The sequence below is a fragment of the Dermochelys coriacea genome, chromosome 2 (genome assembly GCF_009764565.3).
Source record: "Dermochelys coriacea isolate rDerCor1 chromosome 2, rDerCor1.pri.v4, whole genome shotgun sequence".
Taxonomy (NCBI): domain Eukaryota; kingdom Metazoa; phylum Chordata; order Testudines; family Dermochelyidae; genus Dermochelys; species Dermochelys coriacea.
In genome coordinates this window covers 240,577,076-240,591,964 of record NC_050069.1, presented here as the reverse complement: position 1 = coordinate 240,591,964, position 14,889 = coordinate 240,577,076, and the positions used below count along the sequence as shown (strand labels likewise).

The following is a 14,889-nucleotide window of genomic DNA, read 5'->3' as shown; positions in this document are numbered from 1 at the left end:
AATCTTCACTTTTAGATGCTTTTCTGTCTCCCAGAGATTGAAAACATATTGCTTTAATGAGAATTGCCATTCAGTACCGCAAAGAACAGTAAGTGTATCTCACCCTACTGGGATTGTGTGAAAATCAGAATATGCACATAATGAACTAGGTGCCTTGTCCATTCCTCCTCTCCCGACACACATCCTTGCTGCAATCTCTCAACCCACTCAAGATCAGTGCTATTGGAGGATTGCTAGGGGGTTTTCCCGACAGACAGCTACATTTAATAATCCAGCTACATAATACAAATGTCTCCAAGGTATAAGTCAGCTACTTACTGTTCTTTTATTTTATTGGCTGCTGTTCTTCCTACATCCTTTGTGTGAGACTGTGCTTTGCAGCCATGCCACAGATAGATAAGGGCTTTATTTATATTGAGAACAATCATCGACGTCCTGGACCTTAGGCTGCTGCAGTGACATGCTACTTCAAGTAAATTTCCTTCAATGGAAACTTCTCCTCGCACACAGTACAGCCTCCAGTCACCTGGAATGGGTGCGAACAGGACAAAAGCTTTATTACAGTCTGGCAAAGTTACTTCTAATTCAAGATCTTTTAGGATAAATGGCAAGCACTGCATTGTATTATACAACCTTAAGTTGTCACAAAGTGATAAAAGGAAATTCACAGTCAATTTTATCACTGCTTGTTAACCCCTCCCCCTTTTGTATTTAGGGTGAACAAGGGACCCATATAATAATGGTACCTTATCTTTTAATGTCATCTCCACTTGGTGAACTGCAATACCTAGGCACACCAAGTCAAGTTCAGGTTTATCCCAGTATAATTGCAGCCTTTCCAAGCTACCATTGGATTGAAAAGAATTTGCCTAGTATTCACAGAATACACAGTAGGAATTTCAGTGTGTGGTAAAAAAGTCACAGAAGTTTTGTTTGAGTAATAGAAGTCCAAAATGACAACATGCAAAACTGCAAGTCCATAATCAAATAACAGTTTTTTGCTCTGTAAAACAGAGGAGCATCTTAAAGCAGAGGCAACAATTTAAATGTACAGCAAATTGAATTTGCTCCTGGGTTGACAAAACACATTTTAAGTTTAAGTGATGAGTGAACTAAAATGAAAGCACAAGTATAAGCCCTGTGACAAAGATCTACAGAAAAAGCTCCACTATTCCCTTTGGTATAGAATGAGTGCTAGTTTAGCCTTCATGTAAAATCCATTTTTCCAGAAAAGGAGGATCTTGGAGCAGAAAACCCGTATCTAATAAGTGATTTACTTTGTGTATTTTCTTCTTCCTCTTCCCTTCTTCCAGCATGCACAACCATCCCTCCCTGGAAGCACTGCAGAAAGCATGGTGGTTCTTTTCCTTGAAGTACTTGTACCTAGAAATGGAGAGCACCACAATACCAAAACCACAGCAAATGAATGTAGAGATTGAGGAAAACTGCCTCTTGGCAGAGTCTTAAAAATAATATAGTCCTGGCCACCTACAAGGGTGGTTTTTCTAACATGTTAAAACACCGACTATGCTTGAGCTGTCAAATACATCAACATTCAGTGGGACTTATACATGTTGTTCTGGTTAGGAACTGCATACATAACTAAGAGGAACCTGTACCCATGTTGCAGTGTTCAGCAATCTTAAATTTCAGAGGATAAATAGCACGGACTATATTGTAATTTAAATTGGTTTATTTTCAAACAGCACTGGAGTCCATTTACGGCAGGAGCCATCTTTTCAAAGAACTGAGACATTTTTAGACAATAGTTATATGGCAGCCCTATTAAGATTGTAAAAATCATATACAAATATGCTTTAATATTGCTTAAAATGCTGGCTTCTATGAAGCCTTAAAAAGTTTTGTTATTACTGAACTGACATTGCTGCTTATTAAACGGATAGGACTGACTGGTTTATAATCACTTGCACAGAATTTGATATGGGAGGTGTCAAATGCGATCATGTCCTTTGCTCCCTTCACTCCATGCCTGCTCCCCAAGCTATGTCATTACAATACTTTCCAAATATAATTCAATTTTATGTCTTGGCCTGGAGGAAAACGCTTCTTATGGGGCTCAGCAGAATGGCTGGAGCTCTTCTGATACTTGCAGTGTGAGAGAATATGAATTCCTTAATTGGATTCTGGACCTGAAGGCAGGAGAGGTATCTACAATTCATACCTTTGCCTACAGCTACAGGGAGGAGAGAAGAAACAGACTTCCCAGAAGGCAGCTCTTGGAATTACATAATCCACAAAGAAGCCAATTTTGTTTACAATGCAGGAATGTTGTTCTGCAAGTCCAAAGGGGACTTTGGGGGGGCTGTGTATATGCAGGGGCAATAAGTACAACTTCTGCATTAGAAGGGAGCCAAAAATAGATGATCCCCAAATCCCACCACCACATTTACTCACCAGATTTGGGTATTTGGACAGTACTAGTATTTTTTAACTACAGGTTTCCCATAGCGGTTTCTACATAGTGGGTATGTTGGCAGCTCACCTGTGATCCTCTCTCTTCATCAAGCTCCACAGTCATTAGTGCCGACGTCCCCTTCTCGCTCACTGTGGAGTGCCTCCCTTGCCAAAAGAAGTACACACACTTCTCTTTTCCAACAGCCCTTACTTGCTGCTCTCCCTTTTGTCTGCTTCCAACTGCAAAACAAATGGCTCCCATGAAGGAAAACAGCTATTGCTAGCGTTGTGGAGTGCACAGCCAGCCAGCTCAGTGATGTGAAATCCAGTGCAGCACAGACTACATGCATAATCTGAGAAACATTAAGTCAAGCTGTGCAAGATGCATGTGCCAATTCTTCACAGGGACATCATCTGGTGGATGTAAAGCCACACGTACAGACTCCACTGACTGGCCAAAGGCCTCCAAACCAGAAAGAGGATCATACAAAATAATTAACATCAGTCGAGAGAATCAAAAGTGAAATGGTGTAGCCAGTCATGTTACCAAACAACAAAAAAAGCACACTGTCTCATTTTCCATATTACACTGTTCTTTGGCAGCAAGAGATTAGCTGGCTGCTGAACGATATTGGAAACAGCAGCAGTTGAGACAGCTACAGGCAGAACATGAAAATTCTTATTGGTATAATTATATTAAAAAAGGAAACTGCAAGGGGATTCCAAGTTATGACAATCAGAGAACACTAAGTTAATAACTTACTTTCATGAAAAGAGTCTTGTGATTACTTGTAAAAGTTTCATTTTCCAATTAACTAAATGCTCCATGTTAGTCTGAGCAGAGGACTAGGAGCCAAGAACATTTTTTAAAAAGACCTTTATTCATTATCTGAATATTACAATTAGTAATCAACAGTGTGTGTGAAAAAAGACAAGTTCTACATTAAAACCCTTGATGGAAAGCTTTACTTTCGTTACTGAACATTCTGAATAACCTGTGACACAATTAGGACAAGATTTTCAAAAACAGGAGTTTAAATTTAGTCTCCTAAATCTATTTTGACACCTACCAGACATTCAGAAGTGCTGAACAACCACTCTGAAAATCCAGGCCCTCTAAAATCATCTCAAATTGGACACCCAAAATCACTAGTCACTTGAAAATCTTGGCCTCAGTCTCCTCCTAAACCCTTCAAAACAGTGAAAGGCGCTGTCTCCTTTGATAAAACCGGCCCAACTGAGCAGATTCGTACTTTCAGATTCAAACTATTCGCAAAGTGTAAGGAAAAAAAAACACCCTAAAAATTCTTCAAGGAGCGAGAAGTTGGTTTTCTTTTGTTTTGTTTACATATGGAATCAGCTTATGGTTTCATATCGTTTTCTATTCAAAAGCTTCAGCAACAAAGCACATATGTCTGAGTTTACTTCATCAGCAGCTACTCTCAGATTCACACCCTTTTGTGCTCTAATTGGATTCTCCAGTATCTTGACTCCACAATCACGCATTAATCTGCATCTTCTCACTACTTTTAAGAGTGAAGCCATATTTGTGCTGTGGCTGATTAGGGCACTTGCCCCCTTGGAACACACTTTTCATTTGTGGGGCTGTTTGTACTTTACTTACTAATGAGGCCATCTCCTGTTCTGGAGTTCATCCCGCATTTTGAAAGCATGGAGTGAGGCATAGCCTTACTCGTTCCCTACCTGAGCAAAGATCACCCCAAATTGGTTGTTTGCCAAAGATCTACCTACTCAGTGTTTTCATCGGAGCACAGTTAAGAATTTTCAAATCAAGGTTGAAATGCATTGAGGAGTGTTTGGAGAGCCAGCATAGAGAGAGATTCCTTCCCTCTTGGCACTTTGGCTTCACTATCTAGCACAGATTTTTTCTTCCCCCTGGGTTCCTCTCTCCACTACCTGGCAAAGGCTTCACCTGGAACTAAACCTACATCTCTTGCAAGTCAGTTCAGAGCACTGCCACTAGTCTATCTCCCTATCTGATTCAGTTCTAGGTTAAAGTAGATTACAGTTACTCTTGATATCATCACTCAAGCCATTTTGCAAACCAGAACTATGCGACTACAATTTGGATGCAAATAAGCAAATACACATGGAAAACTGCTGTGTGATAGCACAGATTACATTTGGTGTGAGGAAGAGGAAAAACAGCAATGATTTTACCAGGAATTCTATTTTATATCTTGCTTGCAATGTTCGTTTAATGGCCACATGCTGTAAGTGAATTCCTGCCTTGTTTGCCTAATGGGGTGCATCACATGTGAGGAAATTTAGCTTAGGATTTTGCTAGAACATTAGTTATTTTAGCCACAGACATCAGTATTTAGCATGAAGAAATTCACTTGTTCACTAACCTGCAGTGCTCACCATGTACTTCCATTTAACCACATACGTGTCTCCCTCATGGAACTGTCCTATGCTTTGTTTAGGCAGCCTACTGTAATCAAATTCCAGGATGTGCCACACATCCACAGAGGCAGTGATAATTTCAAACTGCCTCCCATCTTCTCCTTCAATAAATCCATAGCCACGGCCAATATTTATTCCATCCAAGACTGTGCCAACTGTAGTTTGGGGCACTGGTACCATTAGCATGACATCATATGGTTTAAAGTCAGACCTGGAGTCTTCCTGTGACAAGACACGTAACAAGTTTTTTTTTTTTTGGTCTGTTTCGATTTTTTTCTTCTTACCCAATGATTTAATTATAAACACACAAGTAGCAAATGTATGAGATACTTTGTGACACAGTGGTACTGTTTTCCCTTTGTACTAAAGCCAGTTTTGAAGCATTGATCAACCCCCCAAACACTAGTTGATTAAGAGCATGTATGTGGGTTTATCATCAATGATATTGTTCTGGCCAACATTCTAAAGACAGAATGATCAAGGATGCAGTTTAGATCACTGAGGACAAAACTTGCGTCTCTACTGATTAATATTGATAATTTATATGTTTTGAATTCAAATTTGTCTTCCCATTACAGACACACAAATCAAATATTGAAAATACTCAGTAAGTTTATTTGCTCTACCTTCTGGTGAAGAGATTCACTAGAGCTCTTCTCATTGTGTTTCTTCAATTCTGTCCAATCAAGAAATTTTTCTTTGAACAATATCGTCTCATTATGTTCTGTGAGTCTGCCAAAGATAGCCCAGTCAGGACGCCCTTGCCCTTTTCTATATTAGGAAAAAACAAAAAACTGGATTAAATTACATACTGTGACATATATGCAAGAAATCAAATGTTTTAAACATCCCTGAGAAAACTCATGTGCAATACAGGTTTCCAAGTCTTGATTCTAGTTTGAAAATTATAAAGTTTGAAGCTATTCAGATATCAAACATTTGCCACTGACTTGATGCAGGATTTTAAAAGTGATCAGCAAAGGAAAGCAAATGGCTGTCTACCTTCATCTTTATGATGTACAAAGGCAGCCTGAAAGATTTCGCCTCCCTGAATGTTTATTTGCCAATACGCAGGTCCGCAGCTGGCACAACTTTACATGTTAAATCATGCCGGCTCGTGGCAATTAAAATTGCTACTTGTGTGTTTCCACAAAGAAAAATGGCAGCTGGCATTTACACACCGACCCAGTCTAAGGGCATTCAGTTGCATTAACTCCCAATAATGTATGTTCCCAGTGTATCAATAAGAAAGCAAAAGTACTATAACAACTCTAAGTTTGGTACCTTGGTATAAGGGGATTGCACTCTCCAGGATCTAGAGGATTTATGTCACAATTGGCATAGTCAAATGTTCCATTCCACAAATGTTTGGCCAGCTGGAACGCTACTTTTCTCTGTGCTAATGTGACTTCTTTCCCATGCCACACATATACTTCGCTGCCGAAATCAAAAACCAGAACCTAGAAATAATTACAGTAGTAATTTAACTGCAGGGAAAATATGCTCAGTTATAGCAAAAACTCTTTAGTATAACAATGGCCAGGTTGTGATATAATTAATGTAGTGAAACAAATACTTACAAATGTCCTATGTGATGAAAGGAGTTGAAAATGAAATAGCAGCCACCACATAGCATTTGGGTTTGACTTATGGGCCTGATTACTTGCATATTTGGTAAGCAAATACGGAATTCTACATGGGAATTTGCTCATGAGGGAATGAGGTCATGGGAGAACTGAAAGTTCTTACTGATCACAAAGCAATATTGACCTGTTCTAAAAACCTATTTTCAATCCCTCCTGGTTGAATGAGGTGGTTGAAGTGAGAATTTACTGAGGGTGGAAAAGAGTTTTGGAAGGGGAGAGGGAAAAAAGTTAGGACTGTCTGGTTTGTACTTGGATGGACTGGAAGCAAAAGAACCCACCATGGACAAAAAGGGTTGGAAGTCTTTAAAAGTTGTCAGTGTTGAGATAATGCATTCTAATTTTTCTTTACTTTCTTGGTACCAAGGGCTCTGCAGATGGTCAGTCTCTGGCAGTGAAGAGTTTAAAGTATCAGAAGTACAAAGGACCTGATTTTCAGTAAGTTTGCAGATGGGCATTTGCAATTGTGTGCCTACAAACTTACCAAAAATCAGACCATCGGTATCTTCCAGAGGAAGTGGTAAGTGTTCCAAATTCAAACTCCTAAATGTAACTTACTGTACCTCTTTGGATTGTAGCAGAGTACATCTTGGCATTTTTCCCCAGTAGTCATCATCAGGAATAAGTTTATCATCTACTAAACGATAGATGCAATTTGTTTCTATTATTGCAGCTTCATACATTTCATCTTCCTCGGGGTTTCCAGCAGCTTGAAGAGAAAAAAAAATCACAAATACAAAAATGTTCTAATATCAAATTTCTCTACATTGGAACAGCTAATTTAGCTATTTTACTGTGATAAAACATAAGGGGCTGAAACAGTGAAAATACAGAAACTCTTACACTGGTAACTTGTCTGGCCACCGAGGAGTTTCCAGAAGTCTTTGGCTGCATGAGTATGGGTATTTATCCCTTCTTCTACGGTCTGTACATAAGAAGCTCTACAGCCGAGTTCCCTCTTTGTCTGAATTAAAGTTGCAAGTTCTGAAGCCTAAGAGATTAACATAATTATCTGAATAGGATTGTTAAGTCATTTGTGCACGTTCAGTCGAGGGAAAGGGGACAGCACAGTTGGTAGCAGTGGTAATGGTCATTACTTCTCTTTTTATTAAACACCCAGAAGCGAGAGAAAAATGACAAATACACCAGTGCTTTTATTTGTAATTACAATGAGAACTGATCCTAATGAATGCAGAAACAGAAAGGACATCCTGCAATTCAAACTATTTTTCTGTTTGAATACAAATCCCTTTCCTGAGGATTTCCTATCTTCTATTGTGGTTTTGCAACTTGCATGTCCCACGTCAGCTTCCAATAAATGCAGAAGTTAGGGGAATAAGACATATCTGCCTCCAACTGATTATCAATGATATACTACTGTGCACATATTCCAGCACTATTAAGATAATTCGCATCAGGAGTGATTATGTGAAAGGACGAAATGGTCTGAGATTTCATTTTAGTGGACTAACCTTAGCTTTTTCTATGACATTTGCAAACTCTCCTACCCACAGGAAACAGTAATGTGGAGTTAACAACAGGAAGCAGTCACCACTGTTCAGTGATGAAGCCCTTGGTTCAACTAATCTTGTCTGAACATGTCTTCTTCCTAAAATAGAAAACCAGGATAATTATATTCCTAAAAATACTGCCATCAATCTTTGAAGACCTAATTATTTTGAATGAAAGACAAACTTGATCCCATTGCACTAATAATCCATTTCCAAAAGTCTTTCATTAGAAGAAGGAATAAAGAACAGCACAGGGTTCATGCTTGGGGAAAACAATTTGTTTCCTTCTATTAACTGATATTTCTATATTGTCACTTGTTCCTGCCTTGACAATTTTATACGTCACTGGAGGAAAAAAAGAATAATAAATGGCATAAAAAGCCAAAATCCATAGCCTTTTCCATTTGTGAAACTGCTTTATTGCCTTACTAGACTATCATATAATCAATAACAAGTTTTGAAGATTCTGACTTGCCAAACAAGTAGTATTTGGCAGAGATTAAACACAGTAACAATGTGTTGCAAGAATAACTGAAATGGAATTATAGTATTCTTACTGCAAGTGGAAAGTGGATAGTAATGGGTACCAGAATGGAGGCAAATTTAGGGAGATAAAGCAAAAAAATGAAATAAAACTCCACAGGACAGAAAAACTGAAATTCTGAAGTTTATCTTCTCCTCTTTCCTTATCAAAGCCATGCCAGTCACCATCATGTTCATTTACCGTGGCATGCCTCTTAACATTTCCTTGTTCTTGAGTCTTTTAGATTGTAAACTTTCCAGGGCAGGGTCAATATTTTTTGTCAATATAGTGGGGCTCCAATTTCTACAGGAGCCTTTGGATGTTACCATAATGAATACGTATTGATAATATAAAAAGTTCTTGCATACCTTTAATTTGCAACAGCATCAGTTTCTTGTATGGCACAGCACTGTTGTTGGAGTTTTGTTCAGTTAGATTGACACTTCGTAGACTGACGCTGCTGAAGTTTTCTTTGCTTGCTAAGCCAGCAAGTGCTACTTCTGAGAAATTTGAGTTTGCAGACACTTACACACACACAAAACAAAAAAACCAAACAGGAGACACAAAAAGCAAAAAACAAAACAAAAAAATAACACATTATGTTTTGTTTCTATATTTTATGAGTTTTTTTCTTGCATGGCTCATTTTCAGCTTTTTTTGTTGTTGCCACTGAAAAAGACAACAAAAAACAGGTTGAATTTAAGTTAACAGTTAGTCCAAAGACTCTGCTTGTCTTAATCGTTAGGCAAGTTTCTAGATATCATCCCATAGTAAACGGTCAATGATCAATTTACCAAACACATTTTATTTTCAGAAATTCCAACTTAAAAAAGAAATATCTTACTCAATATTTTGGGAAGTGCAGAGTACATTTGTGATGTAAATATAAATGATTAATGATGCTGAGAGAGAAGCCAAGACTAATCAGTTGCAATTCCCCTCAAATTTATCTCAGCCATTGTGATACAACAGACATTTACACACTCCAAAGTCTCAGAGTCAGCTTATTGTAAAGTTTTAAAAGAATCTCAATTCTTCACAATTAACGCCTATTTCTCAACCAAAGCAAATGATGATTTCAGAAGTTTATAATTCAGATTAATGCTTCTCTTTACATTACATCACAATACTAGAGAGAAGGTGGGTGAGCTAAGATCTTTCATTGGAACAACTTCTGTTGGTGAAAGAGACAAGCGTCTGAGCTACACAGAGCTCTTCTTCAGGTCTGGGAAAGTTACTCAGAGTGTCACAGCTAAATACAAGGTGGAACAGATTGTTTAGTATAACACTGAAAAGTACAATAGTACACAGAATTTGTTTTCATCAATACAGGCAACATAAAGGTTAGTTCTCTTCACTGCAGTGGCAAAAGGGAAACTCTTAATCAATGCACTGTGATGATGGTTTGCCAAATAAACTTTGAAGAACCATTACACTACTGTGACTTGTTAATATTGTGGTTATCATGAGAACACGTCACTAATCCACTTCACTGCAAGTTCCTGCCAGAATACAATTACTCTGTAGGGAAGCTAACGGTTTGGAGTTACAAGGTCAATTTTGAATTCATGAGGGATAATTGTGGCCATGAGATTGAGGGCAATTTACAAGAACAAAAGTTGGTCTATTTCTGACAAACTAGACTTGCTCTCTTTTCCCAACAGAAGAATAATTTGTCATCATACTAAACACCCATTTTATCTCAGGCTTGTTCCTTAGCTGCTAGTGGCATGTTCATCCCCTCTCCCGAAACTTGACCCAATCTCTCAAAAACTCAGTGTTGCTCTCTCTTCACTGGTTGAATAGACTGGAAAAGTTGGTGTCAGAGTACTGAAGTAGGTAACCTCCCCTCAAGGATCCAAATGCATCAGTTCTTTCTTGTTCCACTGGGGGTCAATATTTTACCGATGTTCATTCAGACTTCTAACTGAAAACCGAACGATGAATTCTCAAAGAGAGTTATGCATATGTTTTTTTTAGCGCTTCACTACTAGAAAGATACTGGCACATAAGAGCCATCAAATTGACTTACTTTTTTCTACTTTCATTCGCTTTGATTCCATGAAGGCAATATTTAATCTTTGTTCAGTGTATTCATGAAGAATGTCCTCTCTTGCTGCCAGCAATTTCAGGGGGTTCCTTGAAGCTTGAGCTCTGCGTGTAGGTCTCACGGCACGTTTGTGCTCTGCTACAGAAGAAATTAACCTAAGCAGCAAATGAAAGTTTTATAATCTTCAGATGACATAATTGGTCTTAGTCAAAAGCCACTAATGATTACAGACTTGCTCTGTGCTGGGATGATATTTAAAGCTAAAAAGTCAGCTCACTGATGCATGCGTCGGGGTATTCCAGAAACCCAGAGAAGAATGGGATGTGACCATGTTAAGAGACATCTACAAAACAATTTCTACAACTGAACATTTTGTCGAGCTCTGCAAATCTGTGATTAAAGTTATGCAACTTTGGGCAAAGATTTGGTTAAGTTGGAAGGTTTCTCCTGTTGGGATAAAGATGGGAGGGGAGGGGAGTGGCAAAAAGGGGAGACCAACGGCCATTTGTAAGACATCATGGAAAAATTTATATTTATTCATTCAGAATAGTGAAAGAGAAGGAGCTCACTTTGGTGCATAAGGATCAAATATGGCATCAAAGTCCTCATCAAGCTCCAAAGGCACTGTGTAAGTGGGGCAATCCATGTGACGGTAAAATTTGGAAAAGGTTTCATCATCGTCCAGCTTCATCACCTCTTTCACCGATTTTCCTGTGACTGTTAGCATGGTTTCTTGCATCCCACCAACTGCAAATACAGATAAAAAGAAAGATTCTCTTAAATACTATGCTGGGTTTCTGACATTAAAGTTGTGCGTGGCAGTCTTTTGATTTTCTGTGCATTTTTTTTTTAAACAGAGAGAAAATTTAAAAGCTGGCCTAAGATTAGATAGCTTGACACAATGGTGATACATGCAAGGCCTGTGGTGCTCAGTAGCATGGATTTCCTATACTAAAGAATGAAGGCCAAATTCTGCCGTCCTCACCTCAAGTAATGTATCAGGGTTACTTATAGGGAAAGACACTACTCAGCGTTAATAAGAGTGGCACAATCCAGATCTTATTTTAGTGCCTCACCACATTGAATTGCTCATTTTAACCTCCTCCAGTGAACAGTAAACACACTTATTTATTTCTGACATGCTTGACATAATGCAAAATACGAAAATAAGGTTTTGCTCCCAAAACAAAGATAGGAAAACTTGAAATGTCTAGGTGGGGACAACTTGGTGTCTTTTTGGATATAAACTAAGTTATAAATTGAATTATAAAAAGGCACTAGAAAAAGATTTTTAAATATTACTTCAATGAAGAGGGTGGGGAAGATGATCAATGCACTGGTTTGGTATTAGTAAGATTAAAACAATGAACCAGCATTTGAAGCCAGATCATCATAAGTAATGATAGGTGCTTGACCAAGGTCCGAAGTGGTGATACGACTTTATAATGTTATCTGAATAATTTGCTAGAAGTAGTTCTTAACTTGTGCCAGGGTTTGCCAGGGTTGAGTCTTGGCACCTCTAAGCTTGGAAATTCATAGCCTCAGCACCTCTGGACTCGTTGTATCGGTTATTAATGTAAAAAAATTGCTTGAGCCCTGGCATGTCTTTCATTACAAATTAAGCACTAACTAGAAGTAAGATTGTAATGGGAAAAGATGTGGGGTATGTGTGTGGAGATGTACAAAACAAGAATTACAGTTTTTAAAAAGGCTTTTTGTTGTCTACAAAACAAATAGCAGGTGGTGACTAACAAAATTTTGCAAAGACTGAATCACGAAAAGAAGTGTACAACCTTCACTATGGTCTTGGTGAAACGAGCGATACAAGTACACAAAGTTCTGCTACCAGGTACTGTAACTAAAATACATTAACTGATTTGAAAAATCAGGTATAGAGTCTATTACATTCTCAAATTACTCTTACATACCTTTGTTATTCAGTCTTCCCAAGAATGTTTCCAGCTTGTCTAGCTTCATGTCTGATTCTAATTGCATATCAGGCCTGGCTTCTATTTCTAAGCAGTATGAAAATATTAAAAATAGTTACAGTGTGATTAAACATGTATAAAAGCCTCATCATAAGTTTTAGCTATTTCTGATTACCTACCTTCCAGAGGCTTTGAAACTGGAGTGGTAGACTTCAGCCTGTTACAGAAAGGGGAGGTCACTGGAGTTATGGCAGTAGGTGATGCCAAGCCTGCAGAATAAGCAGATTCTTTCAGATTGCCACATCCATTGTAAACTTTGAGGCTTTATTCTTGCAAACTAATGTCTGTTAAAGTCACCTAGTGTGGGAAATGGGTTTTCTATTAAAACAACTCTTTGTGCTTATTTTAAAATTTATATGGTTTGGATTGTATGTACCATTGTGCATATTATTCAGACACTTGTAATGTTTTTGTGCAAAAAACAAATGATTTGCAGGGAATCTACCGAGCTCTTGCTCAGAACATAATCTATGGAAAGAATCTTCACACATCTACTAAGCAAGGTAGCAAAAGAAATTGTCAAGACAATTCCCTCCCCCATTCCGACCAGCAGCCTAAGTCCATGGGGCCCCGTGGCTTGCATATGCAGGTGTGGAGACAGGAGTTACAGGGGACGCAAAACAGTAGACTCAGATTCAGGGGCTGCATCCTGTATATTTCAAACCCCAATCCCAATTCAATATGCACCATTCTCTCTTCCCTAATAACTAGCACAAGTTTGACCAGAACAAATTAAACTCAGTACATAAATTCAGAACATTTTTTTTAAATTAACATATGGAGATTCAGTAAGAAGTGACACTATTCAGGATTAAGGTACGCCACATTAGTTGGGATAGTACATTGCAACAATGAATTGTATCCCTCATTCCTTAGCTTTAACAGTGAAGAAGAAAAATCTTAATACCTTTTAAAAATGTAATGACTATTTTTCTTTGTAGTAACTGTCTGTTAATTACCGAGGCGCTCAAGTTTAAGTCTTGTTTTGGAAACTTTACTGTTTTCCTCAGAAAACAAATTGAAGCTGCATCAGCTTAACAACTCTTTTCATTATTTTTATATGAAAGGCACATCACTCTGGAGCAGGCCCTAGCATGCAGTAATTACCAAAAGACTAAAGTGAAAATAGAACACAATTGGGCAACTTATTAACAAAGACACATTTTGCCACTAATTAAGAGGCCTGAGCTTGGGGCAGATTTTAAAGTAGCTGGTAAAGCCTCTGGCCATTGGAGTATAGGTGAGAGAGTGCCTGGACTGATCACACAACTCCCCCTGCTGCTGGATGAACAAATCAGTGCAGAGAGCAGCTCCCGAGGGTGATAAATGTTCATTTGCCAATTTGGAGACACAAGAATCTTCAACCACAAAGTGATTAAGACTGAAGGAAAAAACTAGTGATTTGATTTTGTATGTTTTGTTGCATCTTTACCTTGCCATTTAATTTAAAACTGATCTTTGATAATTCCTTCATATAGGCAATACACAAATGGTGCATATATGTAAATAAAATCCAGCCCAGACTACTTTAACCAGTACTGATGTCAATGGCTCTCCAGCTTCCTCCACAACACTGACATCCACAGCAACTGACCAGTTCCCTCCCCCTCAACACAATTTTTTTCTTGTTTTCTTCTCTCTCTCTTTTTTAAAGAGTAACTGCTAGCCTCAAGCACTTAGGGATGTTTTGCTTAGGTTCTCAGCCTTCAGTGTGTAGCCCACTGAGGACTTGCTGAAGGCCCACAGCGAGATGTAGGTCACATGGCACCGGCTCCCTGATTACCAGCAGCTAGAAATATATTAAATACTTTCCTAATGTTACTTCTTCATTAAACACCTAATGCAATTCCCACAAAGATGTTACATGATCACATATGGTAGGATGTGTGGACAAGGTCTGAGAGATCACAAATAGGACAAGGAAATGGCCAATGAGAAGGGCTGGGTGAAATTTTTCAGATGAATAGTTTATTCAGCAAAAAATGCAGTTTTGGTTGAGCTGAAACAATATAAAAATTTGACACGAATTTACTGAAACAGAGGAGCATCAGAAAACAGGGGGAGGTGGTGGTACCTCCTTTATAACGGCTGGAAAGTGGCGGCTGCTGGCCAGGTGCCCAGCTCTAGGGGCAGTGCAGCTGCCAGCAGCAGCAGCGCAGACATAGGGGTGGCAATACCATACCATGCCACCCTTGCTTCTGTGCTGCTGCTGGTGGCTGCCAGTCGCTCAGCTGTGAACGCAGTTCAGAGGTAGGAGTGGGAATGCTGTGACCCCCTTACAGTGGACTTGTAACCCCTTTTGAGTTGGATTCCACAGTTTGAGAAATACTGT

The 14,889-nt window shown here is 38.7% G+C and overlaps 1 protein-coding gene across 10 annotated transcripts in view; it reads right to left on the bottom strand.

Moving 5' to 3' along the window:
• SVIL (supervillin) overlaps positions 1–14,889 on the bottom strand; it is a 233,420-nt gene that overhangs the window by 19,188 nt on the left and 199,343 nt on the right. For all 10 annotated transcript variants that reach the window (XM_043509526.1, XM_043509522.1, XM_043509523.1 and 7 more), the window contains 14 exons: positions 12,677–12,766; positions 12,498–12,584; positions 11,139–11,316; positions 10,552–10,724; positions 8,888–9,043; positions 7,958–8,094; positions 7,329–7,476; positions 7,049–7,194; positions 6,127–6,302; positions 5,469–5,613; positions 4,788–5,064; positions 2,504–2,655; positions 1,278–1,383; positions 319–526 (listed from right to left, as the gene is read on the bottom strand). In XM_043509526.1, the coding sequence (XP_043365461.1) occupies positions 319–526; positions 1,278–1,383; positions 2,504–2,655; positions 4,788–5,064; positions 5,469–5,613; positions 6,127–6,302; positions 7,049–7,194; positions 7,329–7,476; positions 7,958–8,094; positions 8,888–9,043; positions 10,552–10,724; positions 11,139–11,316; positions 12,498–12,584; positions 12,677–12,766 (2,179 nt within the window). The remainder of the gene's footprint in view (positions 1–318; positions 527–1,277; positions 1,384–2,503; positions 2,656–4,787; positions 5,065–5,468; positions 5,614–6,126; positions 6,303–7,048; positions 7,195–7,328; positions 7,477–7,957; positions 8,095–8,887; positions 9,044–10,551; positions 10,725–11,138; positions 11,317–12,497; positions 12,585–12,676; positions 12,767–14,889) is intronic.